This window comes from Pantherophis guttatus, chromosome 1 (assembly GCF_059756535.1).
Source record: "Pantherophis guttatus breed Tessera chromosome 1, ASM5975653v1, whole genome shotgun sequence".
NCBI classification, from domain to species: Eukaryota; Metazoa; Chordata; class Lepidosauria; order Squamata; family Colubridae; genus Pantherophis; species Pantherophis guttatus.
Genome location: NC_142063.1, coordinates 59,569,248 through 59,584,981, shown reverse-complemented (window position 1 = coordinate 59,584,981; position 15,734 = coordinate 59,569,248). Strand labels below are relative to the sequence as shown.

General features: G+C 35.0%; 1 protein-coding gene across 4 annotated transcripts in view; it reads left to right on the top strand.

Annotated features, from left to right (window-relative positions):
• AKAP6 (A-kinase anchoring protein 6) overlaps positions 1–15,734 on the top strand; it is a 260,229-nt gene that overhangs the window by 97,778 nt on the left and 146,717 nt on the right. For 3 of the 4 annotated variants that reach the window (XM_034417990.3, XM_034417988.3, XM_034417991.3), the window contains 2 exons: positions 1,937–2,033; positions 3,174–3,340. In XM_034417990.3, coding sequence (XP_034273881.3) covers positions 1,937–2,033; positions 3,174–3,340 — 264 coding nt within the window. The remainder of the gene's footprint in view (positions 1–1,936; positions 2,034–3,173; positions 3,341–15,734) is intronic. The other variant, XM_034417989.3, reaches the window with a different exon arrangement.

Below are 15,734 nucleotides of genomic sequence, written 5' to 3'. Positions count from 1 at the left end.
CTGATGGACAGAGTCAGCACACTCTGGGTCTCCCAGATTAAATCATGTCATCTTTTGGAATTCATTAAGTGCACCTTCTCTGTCATACTGCCTGTCCTCTAGAATAAGGCCCTCCCTGAGATCTGGATAGCTCCCATCTTGATGGCATTATTAAAGACTGTGGGTTCTCCAAGGCTTTGTTGTAGGGTATATGGAATTCTCTCGCTCAAGAGTTTTGACATGTGTTGTATATGTTTGGTTGTGAGTTGTCCAAGCTACTGTTTTCTTAATTCCTGTTTGTTACTTACTTTAATGTTGTTTTATTATTTTATTTTACTTTGCTTTTATATTGTAAATTGTCCAGAGTAACTGGGTGGCACAAATTGATAAATGAATAATAATGAAAAGCAACTAGACACTATTGGAAATGGGTTGGACAGGAAGTAGACCATCATAGGAAATATCCTAAATTGTCTGATTTACCAGTATCAAGCATTAGTTTTGGCTTCCTCATATACAAACAGGAGGGTGGGGCAAAACAACACAAGAACTGATCTGGAATATAAAGAACTAAACCATGGAATATAAAGAGCTGTGAGAAAGGGTAATTATAGGGCAATTCAGGCTAAAGGGACTGTAAGTTACAGATAAAATTATACAATTTATAATGGTACATTATAAAGGAACAACTCCAGGACCTTTTCCCACGTTATATATTTTAAAGGTATACTTTACTATCTCAAGTGTCGTGGATGAATTCAGAAGGTGAGATTCAGTGGAACCATTTGTAACTGACAAATATAGTCATGTACCATTCTGTTCCGTCTAATTTCCCAGCAAATTTGCAGCTGCTGACATATGGCTCTTGTATGTATTGGCAACTTATTTGACTACTCACAAAATTCATTACTATACACATTAATTACAGCATATTGGTTACCAATTGGAAATCATCTTTTGGAAAGGTTTCTTGCCAAGAATACAGAATGATACCATAGACTTTTTAAAGATGCAATTAATTATTGATTGATGGCAATTGAAATCAGAGATCTAGGACCGACTTCTGCTCTTTCTCTGTCCTAATTTTAATAGCATATTCAGGTTTGCTCCTTAGAATCAAGAAAAGAATCCTGAACATTTTAGCCTTCTCAATCTATATCACAAGAAAAGTGGTGTTCCTGAAGACATGGGCAGAGTAATTAGGAAAAAAATGAAATTGCTTGAAGTACATTTGTAATCATAAGTGGCTTTAGAGAGAGACTTTGTCAGGCCTAACATTTTAATAAATTGTGAGGAAAGCTAAGTAGATAAAGGAATAGGGGTCTACATTCTCCCCTTGATTGAGTACTGTAAATTTATAAAAATAAGTAAATTGTATTCTGTTTGTATTAAAAAAAAACCCAAAATCAAATAAAAGTAGAAGGTCTTTGCAAAACAACAATCTTAGTTACTTTATAAGTAAACACTGGAGATCTTACACAAATCAACAATTATAATATGAAGAAAAAGAAGTTGCAGCAGATTAAGTGCATTGATTGGTTTCAATATTTTGTATTAATACATTTTAATATATACTGTACTGCATGCATTTATTTAACTTGTTCTTTCACCAGTATTTGAAATACATCTGAAAAAGATAGCTGCAACAGTAAATTTTATAGGATTTACTATTTACTATTATTCCAGAGGTAGCCTAGGGTTCTGGTTTTTCATAAAAACTAATGAATTTCTAGATTTGTCAGCTGTTTCAACCAGATGCACTTCAGTAATTTAATGGAAACATTTTCAATTCAATTCCAAAATATCAATAGCTTTTAGTATTGAAAATTAATTTGGATATATAGCATGGTGGTTCTTGATAATAGTAGCAAATATTTTAGCACACCTGCTTTATATTAAAAATGTATCCATACCATTTCATACTTAAATATAAAAGCATCTCCCTTTCTTTTCGCAGAGTTTTAAACTGAATGTAGATAGCCACTGTGCATTAAAGGAAGCTGTTACAGAAGAAGGATGTCAACTTCTCGATCTTATAGTATCTCACAAATCAGGTAGATTCTTCTGAAATATTGCAAGTCTTTATGTCCCCAGACTATTAAAGAATAAAGAAGCATTGCTGTAAATTACTGCATATATTCGCTTCCTTATGTATTATTAATATTTACATTATCACTTTGACCTTCAAGATTTATAAATGTTTCATATGCTGCATACAATGCTGTGATACTTATAAAATGAAATACTGCTAGCAAATAGTCTGTTCATTTTATTTTGGTCTTGCTGTTGAGCTGACTTTCAATTGAAATTACATCACTGAAAACTTCACGTTGACATGTTCTTTGATGTAAGTGCTATGGAAATGTCATTAAGATGATAAATTAGGATTTTATATCTATACATACATATATTTTTACATAGCTAGCATGAATAATTACACTGATGAAGCTCCTTTGCTATTTAAACTAATTCTTACTGCAATTTTAAAGGACGTATTAAGAAATATTAGGAGTGATGATTTTGGACAGTTGTGCATGCAATTTTCAATATAAGGCTGGATAAGTCAGGAATTTTTTGCCATAATTTTTCACGGTCTGGATTTAATCAAAACACTCTGTATTGCTAAAAATTGCTAGCATTATTTTGGGTGATTTTTTCTTTTGTTTTTTTCCTCAATAAGACGAAGGATCTGAAAGATTTTTCTGTGTTTCATTTGTATTTTGTAACTTATTAACCTGGCTATCTAGAACCTAAAATAGACCTTCCATGTCCAATTGACCTGCATAAGTTTCTGGAGCTTGTAAAACCATACCATGGTCTCATAAACTGACCATATAAGTAATTATTTGTCCTTAAAGATGAGCAACAACAAATATCTGCTGTTTAATATCTGTGAACAGCAGACAACAGAATGTTATTTTTTTTACTGTTCTATATGAATCTGAGATTAAATATTATTTTCCTTTGCTGACTTCAGTCACTGCTGTCTATATGTCGCGTTTTGATCCTATCTCATTGTTTGCAGTGCCAGTTTGTTAAAATTCCTGATCTGATGTCTCTGTAGAGAATGCCAGAATATTTAAGGCGAAAGGATTTTTTAAAATTTCCCCTAAGAATCCTTGCCTTTAACAAATGAGGTTCTTCAAATGATAACGTTGAACGTATGACTTAATTTCTTTCTCTCGTTTTTGGAGAAGGACTGAAGGACATGCTGCAGATGATTGCGAGTCAGTGGAAGGAACTACAGAAGCAAATCAAACGACAACACAGCTGGATTCTTAGGGCTCTGCGTATCATCAAAGCGGAGATACTGGCTACTGATGTGTCTGCAACGGATGAGGAAGGGACTGAGAGCCCCAAGGTAAGTGGCTTGAAGTTTGTCTTATTTCCTCTTATTCCAGCCTCCTTTTGAACTAGGCATCACTGAAGTTTTCTTTCCACCCTAAGGCTTTTCATTTCTACTGGGTAAAAATTGTACAAACAAAATAAAATGTGTCTCTCTGAAACAATATCCATTCTAAAAGGCAGAAACTTTTTACATCTTTTAGACAAACTTCTCCGGGTGCAAATCTAGAAGGGGCAGGGAAAGGGATGTAAAATATTTAGTAAACAAAACATACAGTATCTTTAACATGAATAATCAGAATGGTTTTAAATTGTTTTGTTGCAACTATAAATCACCATAATCAGTGCAATCACTCAGCTCTGACATCCATTAGCCGCTTGGTTACAGCAAATTAACAAAGAAGAGAGAAAGTGATTCATTATCTCATTCCTGTTAATGACTATCAGATGCATTGCCTAATTAGGGGATGGCCATTGCAGTGGGAAGAAGGTCATATGCTCTGCCACAAATCTTTTTTGCTTGGAATTTAAGCCTTCCACAATGGTGCATGTGTTGAATACATATCAATAATATATTGATATCTAAATCTATTTTTTGAGGACTTCTTTGGGGACAATGAAAGCCACCTCCCCCTTACTCCTATGCTAGGAATATGTTGATGGAAGAAACAGAAAACCTGCTGCAAGATGAATCATATTGTTATGAATTATATTCTATTACTTTTTTCCCCAAAAGAGGAAAAATGATATAATTTTAGGGAAGCACATATTTAAAATGTTGCGGAAATGTTGAAAGCGTTGATGCAGTGATTGTAAGCCTTGGACTATTTTTATTTTCTTTAATAGAGCTGTGATGTAATTTATACTATACACCATGATGTCACAGGGACTATCCAATAGCTAAATACAGCAAGAAAATGTTGTGTGCAGAAAGCTTTAATGGAGTGGATTAATATTATACTCCATATCAGTTGAGGAGTTTTATAATTAAATAATAATTAAATAAAGATTGGGTTGTATTGATAGTTAACCCAACATCTTGTCTGTTTAATAGTTCCTTGATTACTCCAAATGTTAGAGTGGATTTGATAACACACAGGAGAACAGAGAGGAATTCCATTCTTCCAACAGTGTAATTTTGTCAAATGGACAGATATCAATGGATTTCATCCTTAAATTCTGATTTCTGTGTGTCCTTTTAGGGGCAGGATCCTTCTTCTAAGGAGCTTAAGGTAGATATATTTTTTCCCTGTTGAGAATATATTTTGGCCTTTGAATAGCATGTTACAGTCAAAACTGAAAAAATAAATAGAGCTGGGACACACTACTTCCCTAATGGACAAGACCAGAAGGAAAATGAAAATTTGAAAAATTACTTGGAAGCTCTTGAGATTTTTTTATTGTGATTTAATTAATAATTTCATATTTATTTAAGTATTTATTTACCGAATTGTCTGTGATGCTGCAGTCATAAAATAGGTACACAAGAAAAGAAGTATAAAAGGTTTATAGGGAATTTATAAAACCTTCATGATACAGTAAGAATAATAATCAAAAGCAACAATTTATCTAAAAAGGGACTAACATCCAAAGCAAATTCCTAAGATGGGGGCATTTAATGACTGATTTTTAAAATCCCTGCATAATTGCTCTGCCTTAAACTGTTTCAAGGTCAGAGCCAGTTGAATGTCCAAGATAAAGGTAGTCCATTGTAGAAGGACCACCCTGATTTCAGGGAGATAAGGAATCAAAAGAGTTTCTCTTAGGATGCACATATTGGACAGGGTGATTGTAGTTGTAGATGAGCCTGCAAGAACTTCAGTGCCAAACTTTTGGAATTTAAGAGATGAATCTCTATTGGTGGCTGATGCAGGGGGGTCTATGACAATTCACCACAGCCAACTTGCCACAGCCAACTTGCCATGGCCAACTCACCACAGCTAACTTGCTGCAGGACAAGAGTTACACTAATACCAAAGAAATGGTAGAATAGAATAATTAAAGAAAGGATGCAAAAGGAGAGACAGAATGAAATATGAATGGCAAAAATTAAAATATTTTTTATTTATTTTAAATTATTAAATAGAATTGTTAAATTGTCCCGCAGTGAGTTTCCGCAGCAAGTTGTCCATGGTGAATTGTTCTGCAATGAGTTGGCCATGATAAGGTGGCTGCAGTGGGTTGGCCGTGGCAAGTTGTCCCATTCTCGATGCAGGGCTTCCAACAAAGATAAAATGTGCTCTTGAAGCCTAGAGCTAGTTAACATGTGGGACACTGCATTTTATATCAACTGCCATTTCCAGGTGGACATTACAGGCATCCCCTTGAAGGTGCATTGCATAGTCCAGATGAGTATGATTTACTGTTGTATGATCCATCTAGGATCATACTTGTCATATGATTACATGAATTAAATGTGACAATATTTGAGCTCACCCCTCCAGAACCATAAAATGAAACTAGGTCTGGGTTAAGCCCATTGAACTCCATCTGTTACTTATCATAATACAGCCCTATGATTACTAAGACGTATATCTATCTAAATTCAGCAGGATAAATTATCTAATAAATGCAAATAGAATCAGGATTTCAGCAAAAGAATGGGTAGACTGGTAAGACCCATGATAGTTTTTATTTCTTACAGTGGTCAAATGAATGCCTCTAAAGTGCTCATAAGCAATTCTAAGGCAAATCATTTTGGAAGCATACTATTGCCAAAGTAGTGTAAGATTGAGTCTCTAAGACTAATAGCTCTTAGTAGATTGTTTTCCATGAATGTATCCATCTCATTTTAAAGCCATCCAAAATGGTGACGTCCACTATATAATATGGTAAGGAATGTTGAAGAAATATTTTCTTTTGTTGGTTTTAAATTTTCCAATTGTATGACCCCTAGTCTTAATGTTTTGAGAGGGACACCCCCCAACAAAAGAATTCTTTTCCCTTTCATTATTTCCATGCTTTTTCCATGGCCTGCATAATTTTATGTATCTCAATCATATTTTCCTTCTATCACTTTCTTTCCAAACTAAAGAATCCCAAACTTTCCAGCTTTTTCTCATGATAAAGAAGTTTGAGACCATCTTGGTAATTGTAGTAAGTGTCTCTATATCTTTTTCTAGCGGCCTTATACCTTTTTCGAATGGGGAAAAAAAACCTGTATGCTCTAAATACAGATATACAATATATTAATTTAAGGGTATTATACTGTATATTTGACATTTTCATTGAGTTCATTAGGCAAGATTTTTTTCTTGAGTAGTTTGAGACAAAGTCTCTATCAATCTGTATATAAAATTAGAAATTTTTTTTTTGCTCAAGCATGCATTATTTTGCATTAATTTGATTTTTAGCAATTCATAAAAAGACAGCTCTTTCATTTTTTAAAAAATTACCTATTTCTTCCTATTTGCCTGGAAAACATTAAGCCAACTGGCCTATAATTTCTTGGATAATTCTTGGGTTCTCCTCCCCCACCATATGTCACATTAACTATCTTCCAGTTTGTGAATGTTCAGTCCTCTGTCATCAGAGTTATCCAATTTCACAATAAGATGATTTTGCCCAATTTATTAAAAAATATAAAAATGTATTGTACAACCACTGAGAAGTAAAAACTATATAATAAAATCTATGGGTAGTTTAAAAGCTACAACAGGTCCCAATATGTGAAAACAATCTATATGACCAACTAAAAGAACAAGAATGGAGCTAATTTCATTTCCTTGGGTGGATTTCTACAATTAGGTTGCTGCTGAAAAAACTCTGCCATAAATAAGCACTGATTATACTTTTTTAAAAGACTTTGCAGCAAGTCTTTTGATGGAAGTACCAATTCAAGAAGGATTGACACCAGGGGAGACAGTATGTAAACTCTTCTGGACCTTAATCATTTTGAATTCTTTTTAAAAAGCCAGCAACAAACAATGAGTCTAAAAATTAATAGGAAGCTGGTGTTGTTAGTTGCGAAGTCATGTCCGACCCATCGCGACCCCATGGACAACTTTCCTCCAGGCCTTCCTGTCCTCTACCATCCCCCGGAGACCATTTAAGCTCACGCCAACTGCTTCAGTGACTCCATCCAGCCACCTCATTTTCTGTTGCCCCATTCTTCTTTTGCCCTCAATCTTTCCTAGCATTAGGCTCTTCTCCAGTGACTCCTTCTTTCTCATTAGGTGGCCAAAGTATTTCAGTTCAGTTGAATTCAATTCAGGAAGCTGGTAATATTGTTCAAATGTTGGAATAATGTTATGAAGAAAATATACTTCTGAAAGAACTCTACTAAGGGCCACATTCTATTCTTACTGCAAATTCTTAGCTCCATAGCAGCACTACAGATACAATACAGATACATACCCATACATATAATAATTTGCATTGTTACAATTACAGTCATATATTACAAGAATAACTTATTAAATACAGATCACTGTGGCCAAATCTTTATTCCAAGAAATAGTAAGCTTCAGCTGGCACTCTGATTTAACATGGACAAAAATACAACTGACTGTTCCTGTAATTTGATCTAGAAGCAATACAATTCTCAATAATGTCCTTGCTTTCTACTTGATTATTCAGAGAACTTATTGCTTCATCCACAGTAATTATATAACTACTGAATTAGATTGTTTGCTTATCAATAGTACCTCTTCTTGACAAGTCTAGGCTAAGGATGTTCACTCATACTAAGTTTTTTACTACATTCTAAAAGCCTTCAGGACCTGCAAATTTCAACAAACATCAGTTGAAAGAGAAACTTAGAGTTGAGTGTTATTCACATATTAATGTGATCCAAGTCTCAAACTCTAAAAGACCTTTCTTTACAGCCTTAGAATATAGGTGTTATACAAAGAAATAAGATAGCACTAGGAAGAACTTCACTGATGAAAAATCAAAGGGACAAGCAAGAGAACTACAGTTAGATACACTCAGTAAATAAGTAAATAGGGCTAGAATTGTATTAATCATTTATTTATCTGAGTCAGGCATCCCTGGCAGATAGCATCATGGAGATTACTAAATACTATCCTATATGGCACCGGATTGGATTAACCCTATGGTAAAATGTGCAGCTAATATATTAATAACAAACTGCATCTCCCCAATCATCTTTATCCATCCCACAAGGTTACATGCTCCAGGTTCTCCCCCTGCTCTAAAACAGTGCCACCTAATCAGGGTGGGTTCTACTTACCTTTACTACCGGTTCGCAATGGGAGTGTACGTGCTTGTGCGCATGCACAGATCGTCAATTATGACATCCGGGCGTGTGGGCGAAGCCTCCCACCACTTTTACTACCGGTTCTAAAGAACTGGACAGAACCGGGAGCAACCCTCGACTGGACCTAATGGGACCTAGGCTTTTCTCTGTGGCTGTGCTGGTCCTTTAGGATAGCTTGTTCTAGCTGATCTTCAGTGAAGTCACAAAATCCTGGCTTTTCTGCTCTACATTGGTCCAGGATTGTGTGATGTATGAGTGCATCATAAAGAGTGCAGAGAAGAGCAACAAACATGATTAGGGGGCTGGAGGCTCAAACAGATGAAGAATAGTTGCAGGAAATGGGTATGTCTAGTCTAGTAAAAAAGACTAGGGATAACATGACAGCAGTATTCCAATATTTGAGAGGCTGCCACAAAGAAGAGAGAGTCAACTTACTTTCCAAAGCACCAGAAGGCAAGTCAAGAAACAATGGATGGAAACTAAAAAAGGAGAGAAGCAACCTAGAACTAAGGAGAAATTTCCTGACAGTGAGAACAATCACCCAGTGGAACAGCTTGCCTTCAGATGTTACAAGTGCTCCATCACTGGAGATTTTTAAGAAGAAGCTGGACAGCCATTTGTCTGAAATGATATAGGGTCTCTGGCTTGAGCAGGAGGTTGGACTAGAAGATCTCCAAGGCCCCTTCCAAGTCTGATGTTCAGTGTTCTGTTCTAAGTATATGTATGCTTTTATTGCCTACCTCTATTAAGTATTCATTACATGTTTTATTTTGTTGAGTATTTGGTTTTTGTATTGTTTTTATGTTTTGCCTTTCTTGCCACCAAAGTCACAGATTGTGAGGACAGTCTTTTAAATATTTTAAATCATTAAATAAAAATACTAGGGAAGGATATAGCTGAACCAACAGAAATGTACTCTTCTTGTGAAATTACCAATAAATACTAATTACTTAGATGTCCAAGATTGGTTTTTTCTTAATTCATTTTTTTTTTAAAAAAATGCGAAGTGACAAGTTGCTCATTAGGCATCACCTGAAATTTGGCTTAGAAACTTTAGTTCTATGGTTGTTGTGTTATAGTTGTTGTTGTTGTTAGTTGCGAAGTTGTATCCGACCCATCGTGACCCCATGGACACCGTTGTTACGCTACTAAATAGGATAGAGAGGGAATTATGGGGGGAATAGTATCAGTTCTGGCTTTTGCTGCCGTTGAAGCCTTGTGAGTGGCTATTTAACAGGGAGGGAAGTTAAACGTTATGGTCTGAATCCATAGTTTTAATCTGCCACTGAGCGTATGTCGAAGTTCTGTTCAGCATGAGCACATGGTGAGAAAACAAAAGGTATTCTTTTTGCTGATTCTGCCTTGCTTTGCAATTCATCTGTTGCTCTAGAAGATTCCCCCGGTCCTTTGGAAGAGATCTTGGGTGAGAGATAGGGAACTGCGGGGGAAGGAGGAATTGATAAAGATCATCACCTCCCTCTTTCAGCTAGAGGAAAATCTCCTGTGCATCAAAAGCCTCCTGCTGATAGAAAGAGCACTTCTCTCCGCAGGAGACATTTTCTGAATTCACGATATGTGTTGATTTTTATTAAACAGCTAGTCCTTTGGCTGTAAGATTCTAGTATGCTGTTTATCTGAGAAACTCCGAGCAGTGAAATGGATTTCCATAGGTAATTCCATTACTTTAATGTATATTAATTAATTCTCTTTCCATTCTGTCAGCACTATATAAGTTTAAATTGCTAATGACCGCCCAAGCTCCTGAAAGTGTGTTCCCTCCCTGCGTTTTGGTGGAATGAGAAAACAAAAATCAAAATAAGAAAGATAATAAGAAAAATCCCTCTTGATTTCCACAATACTATTGAGTCCATAAGAAGCCTGTGAAGCATAATAGAAAATCTAAGAAATACATCTAGGGGGTATTTTCCTTTCCTTTCCTTTTCTTTTTTCACCTTGCTCAGAGACAGCCACAGAGAGCTGATGTTACAAATCTCTAAAGCAACCAGAAATAGTAAGGATTTCAAAGTCTCTAGAAAACTTTTCCCTTAGGAGTTTTTAAAGGAATGTTTTCCATCTTACCATAGGGCCTTTTTATAAGTATATAGGGAGGGCAAAAAAAATGAGGCATTCATAGAAATATGAATTACTTTCAGGGAGTCAGATATTGCATATATAGTTCTGCCTTTTATTATGTTGCAGTTATTTTTCTATTTCACAACTGGATGTATAATTTGGGATACATTTTTTTTCATAAAAGGTGTTTTTTTTGGCCAAATTAGAGTTAACTCTTTCACTTATAGCATATGCTATCCTTTGACTTTCAAATGGGCGGAAGGGATTATTTACTTAGAAAATTGATATCAAAAGTATGATTTCTAAAAGAAATTATCAGTATCAATGCTTTGGAAATGATTTTGATTTTAAAAAATTGAATCTCAGTGTAGAAGAAATGCATTTTATAAATTACTTAAGAACAAAGAGCATATACAATAACCTTGTTTAATTGAACCCATTAAATAAGTTGCATTTTTGTTGTAGAAAAATATTATCTCTTTGTGTGTGGGGGGGTGGGGGGTGTTGATAGACCAAAAATTCTCCCCATGAGTTTCTCCTCAGCATTGTTTCTCCCCTCAGCCCACATACACACTATCCAATTGTTTCCTTCTTCCTTATCTGCCTGGAAAGAAAACCCTGGATTTTCAATAATTCTGCAGAGGCCAAGGTACTCAAGAAATAACTCAGTGGTAAAGAATACAGTGAGCTTTGTATGAAAAAGTTCCAGGTTCAATCTGTGGCCTTACTACTAGGGAAGACGAACTCCTTGAAATCCCCTGCAAGCCATATATAGAATTCTGAGCAGAAGGAACAGCAGGGACATCATTTAATAAGCACAAGCTTTTTTCTTCTTCTTTCGAAAATGTTATATTTCTTACAGAGATATTTATTCGAATGGGGTTTGTTTTTGTTTTGTTTTGTTTGAGCTTCCCCCCCATCATTTATGGCAGTGATGGCGAACCTATGGCACGTGCCCTCTCTGTGGGCATGCAAGCCGTCACCCCAGTTCAGCTCCACCGTGCATGCACACATGCCTTCCGCCGGCCAGCTGGTCTGCCACACATGCGCGGGTGGGGCGCATGCGGGGGTGCCTACTCATGCACAGGTGGAGGAGCGCATGCAGGGAGGATTTTTTTCCAGCTTGGCCATTGCCTGATTGAATCCTGAAACCTGTTTTTATTTTTGTAGGATCCTATTCTTCAGTAATTATAAAAATAGTATATTCTATATATCATAAAATAGCATATTTGTCTTCATTTGGGTCTCATTATTGCTGGTGGTACACCCCTTGTAGAACTACATATGAAAAAGATGTCAAAACTTTTGTATGGATCAAATTTATATTTATGAAAGAATGAGTGCATCTGGAATCTCCTGTGGATATTCCTTATAGGTATTAAGGTTTACATGATTTAGCGGATTGGAGAGAATAAAATTAATGTTCGTTATTTGAAATTTTTTAATCAATTAAGATTCATTCATGTAAAGAATAACTTTATGATTAATTCCATTCTGAGGGTAGAAAGAGCACAATCTCATATAGGAAAAATGAAAAAAAAATCATTTATTAAAATTTACAATGGAGGAACTTCCTCAATTAGTGCGGTTATATTTTCAGAAAAATAGGGACATTTTCACTGTTTTTCTCAAAATACAGCCACACTAATTTGAGCCATGTATAGAGGTGGAGCTACCTAAGATAGTTAGTTCATCTTCTGCATAATACACATATGTTCAAACTATTGATCCTAATCTACAAAAGCTAAAGTTGATTGGTAAATCTCGGCAAAGAATAGTGAAATGGCAAAGAAAATTGAAAGGAAAGAAAGGTTGAATTGTAGTTGCAAACTGATAACCTATGGCTGGGACTCTAATGTATGTTGATGGTTCAAGCTACACTGCTTTTTCTAGGATACTTTAGTATTATGATACTGAAAAAAATATAATGAATTGATTTAGGTCTTTTGATCAATACAGAGAAATGTCACCCACATGAGGAGATATGTTGCTTTTCTCTAGCTCATTTAAAAAGCTTTTCAACCCTAGACTTCTAATCTCCAAAAGTTCCTATTATGATAAATCTACTATGGTCAGCAGTACTGTAATTGCAGCAATGATTTCTAAATAAGCTATAATTCTTTGCTCATTTACTTGGAAGTAAGTCCCTTTGAACTCTTGTGAGGTTAATTTTGAAGTAGACATATTTAGCATTGCATTGTAAATTCTAGAAGTAAAAACAGACATATAATTTCTCATAATAATGGTTTGCATACTAAAAGAGTGGTGGCTTAAAATCAATTACTATACTCTAAAGAGAGGCCAAAATACAAAAACAGGGTCCTAAAACTTCATTTAGGATCTTATTTTACCTTATGTTATGTTATCACTCAAAGTTTAAAATAAACTGGAAAATTCCCTAGGCTGCTATGTTCCTTCCATATTCAGCTGCATAGAATTTTTTCAAAGTAGAATGGTTGATAGTCTTTTTAAAGTTCTTCCCAGCTTATTGTAGGCAAGTATTCATTAGAATGAAATGTTAGAGGACAGTTGAATTTAGAAAAACAACAACAATGCAGCCTTCAATAAGATATGTGATTTTCTATTCCTTGTAAAAAAAACAAACAAACATTGCCAGGTATTTAAAACATTCATGGCAAAAAACATAGAGTGCAAAATGCCCTCTTTTCCCATATGTTCATTCATAAATTTTTGACTCAACTTCTACACTTTTGTTTGCTTTTAAATGGATAGGGTACATAGAAGAACAATGCAGGAAGGGGCAGGAAGTTAAAAGCAAGTTAAGTTAAAAGGAAGGAGAAAAGGAAGTTGAGGAGGAGAAAAATGGTTGCTAGTTGAGAAATGCACAGCCTAATTGTGTTCATCAAAATGTTTCTTTTGATTGCTCTTAAGAATTGGTAAAAGGATATCCTTGGTTCCCAGGAACGGATTAGAATCTCTTTTGAGTATCCTCCTATGATACTTAGCAACTGATGGATCTGAGGATTTATTGTTGGAGTTGGAAGAGGTGCAACAACTGCTAATGCTGACAGTGTTAATTTGAGCCTGTGTTCTATTCCTGGATCACTTGCTAAGAATTAATACCTTGTACAAGTGAGATATAGAGATAGGGACCAGAAGGCACCGATAGAAATAAAGATGAGGAGACTATCCTTCTCTTGCTTCCTTACTTTTGCTGCTGCATGCCTGAGTGTTTTTCTCGCTCTTGTGTTTGTGCAGTTTTTCGGGCAGCATCACAGACATGGTTTGCCACTGCCTTCTTCCAATCTAAATTAAAGCCCTGGTTCTCTCTGAAAGTCTTCCCTCCATGTACTAATCAGGCCTACTTAGCTTCTGGCTCAAATAACATTGACCGGGGTCTCATTGATTGCATCATTGACATTGACTGCATCACCTGTTAATGTTGCAGTTTTCATATACTCATCTGTACAAAGCTCGCTAAAACACTGATCTGTTGAACAAAGATCAGGATGCAGCCTGGACTGTTATTGCCGATGTTAGTTCTCTGATTTTTCCATGCACACTACACATTACAATGATAAATAAATGGCATATTTAATGTTTCTTTGCTAGGGATGTATACAGTTCCCTCAAGCAGAGGTTAGCTGCATCCCAAGGAGTCATTGTATGGGCAAGCCATGAAGGAATCCTGGAGAAAAGTTGAATATTGGAAGGCAGCAACTAGAGCAGATTTCAATAATATCCATAGTGATCAAATGTCTTCTTTTTTTTCCTACCCTTGCTCCTAATTGTTTGCTCATAGCTACTTTTGATTGCTTCTGGTCCACTTTCATCCATAGCTCTGTGTATGTTCATGGATCCTGTACTGCCATATCAACTGTATAACACATCATATGTACATCTTATAAATTCAATAATAGTAGTTATCTTACGGGAATCCCATGTACAAGACATGGTATTTACCTTCTGCCTATGTTTCCCCTTAGTTGACTACTTACCATACAAGAACTAATATATAGTTTACATGAATAGTAGCTATCCTTAGTAATATCATCTGTGAATTTAATGAATTCTTTTAAAAAGTCATTCGTGTTGGTAGTGATCTCTACAACTTGTGGTATAGAATAGCTCTTCTAAATAGTTATTGTTTTTAAATTTTATTTAGAATTGTCCACTTTCTAAATAGTTAGCTTGATTCTAATCACTAAATATTTATTAATGCATTGTTATTCCATTTTTTTAAAAAAAGTATTGATTGTTGTAGTTATTTGCGGCTTGGTGAATAATAAGGACTAAAGTTTGTATGCATAGGCATTCAGTGTACTTTTTTTAATCACTTGTTCAGAGAAAACTGATTTAAATCAATTTTCTAGACCACACTAGATTATATATTCATAATTTTTAAAGGAGAAAATACATAGAAAACGCCTTTAGAATCTTTACTGTGCATACACGGCATGCACAGTGTTTTTATTAAATACTTGTTTTCTCTTACAAAAATATACACAGTCATATCCCTGGAATAATACCGTATTTCTGGAGATGAAAATCAATTTCAATGATTGGTGACTAGTAAACCACTACACTTTTTTCAAAAGCAACTCATACATTTTTTTGGTATTTGTGTGTTAATTTTTTGTATCTATAGAATAAACTAACACCTTACTGTATAGTGTTATTTTTAATTAACAGTATCTGAATTTTTGCTGTAACCATTATGCTGAAGAAATATTATGTAATAAACTAGATAAGAAATTTCATGTGAACAACAATATCCTTAAATAGACACAACACTTAGATTCTACATGTTTGGATGTCATTAAAACTATTTTAATTACTTTCATAATCCATCTGCTTAGATTTCTTTCTTTCTTTCTTTCTTTCTTTCTTTCTTTCTTTCTTTCTTTCTTTCTTTCTTTCTTTCTTTCTTTCTTTCTTTCTGTTTTTCAGCACAATATAACAACCTTTTTATCTGTGAAATCTTTTAGCTCCACTCCCAGCAGAATACATAAAACATAGCTATTCTGCACCAGGGTGGGCGCAAAGGGAAAAGCAGGTAAAACAGTGTTTGAAGGGAGAAAAAAATCTATTTAGACATCGTGAATTTTATATCCAGCTGACTTCAAAATGCTTTATGCTTTGGTAGAATTGACAA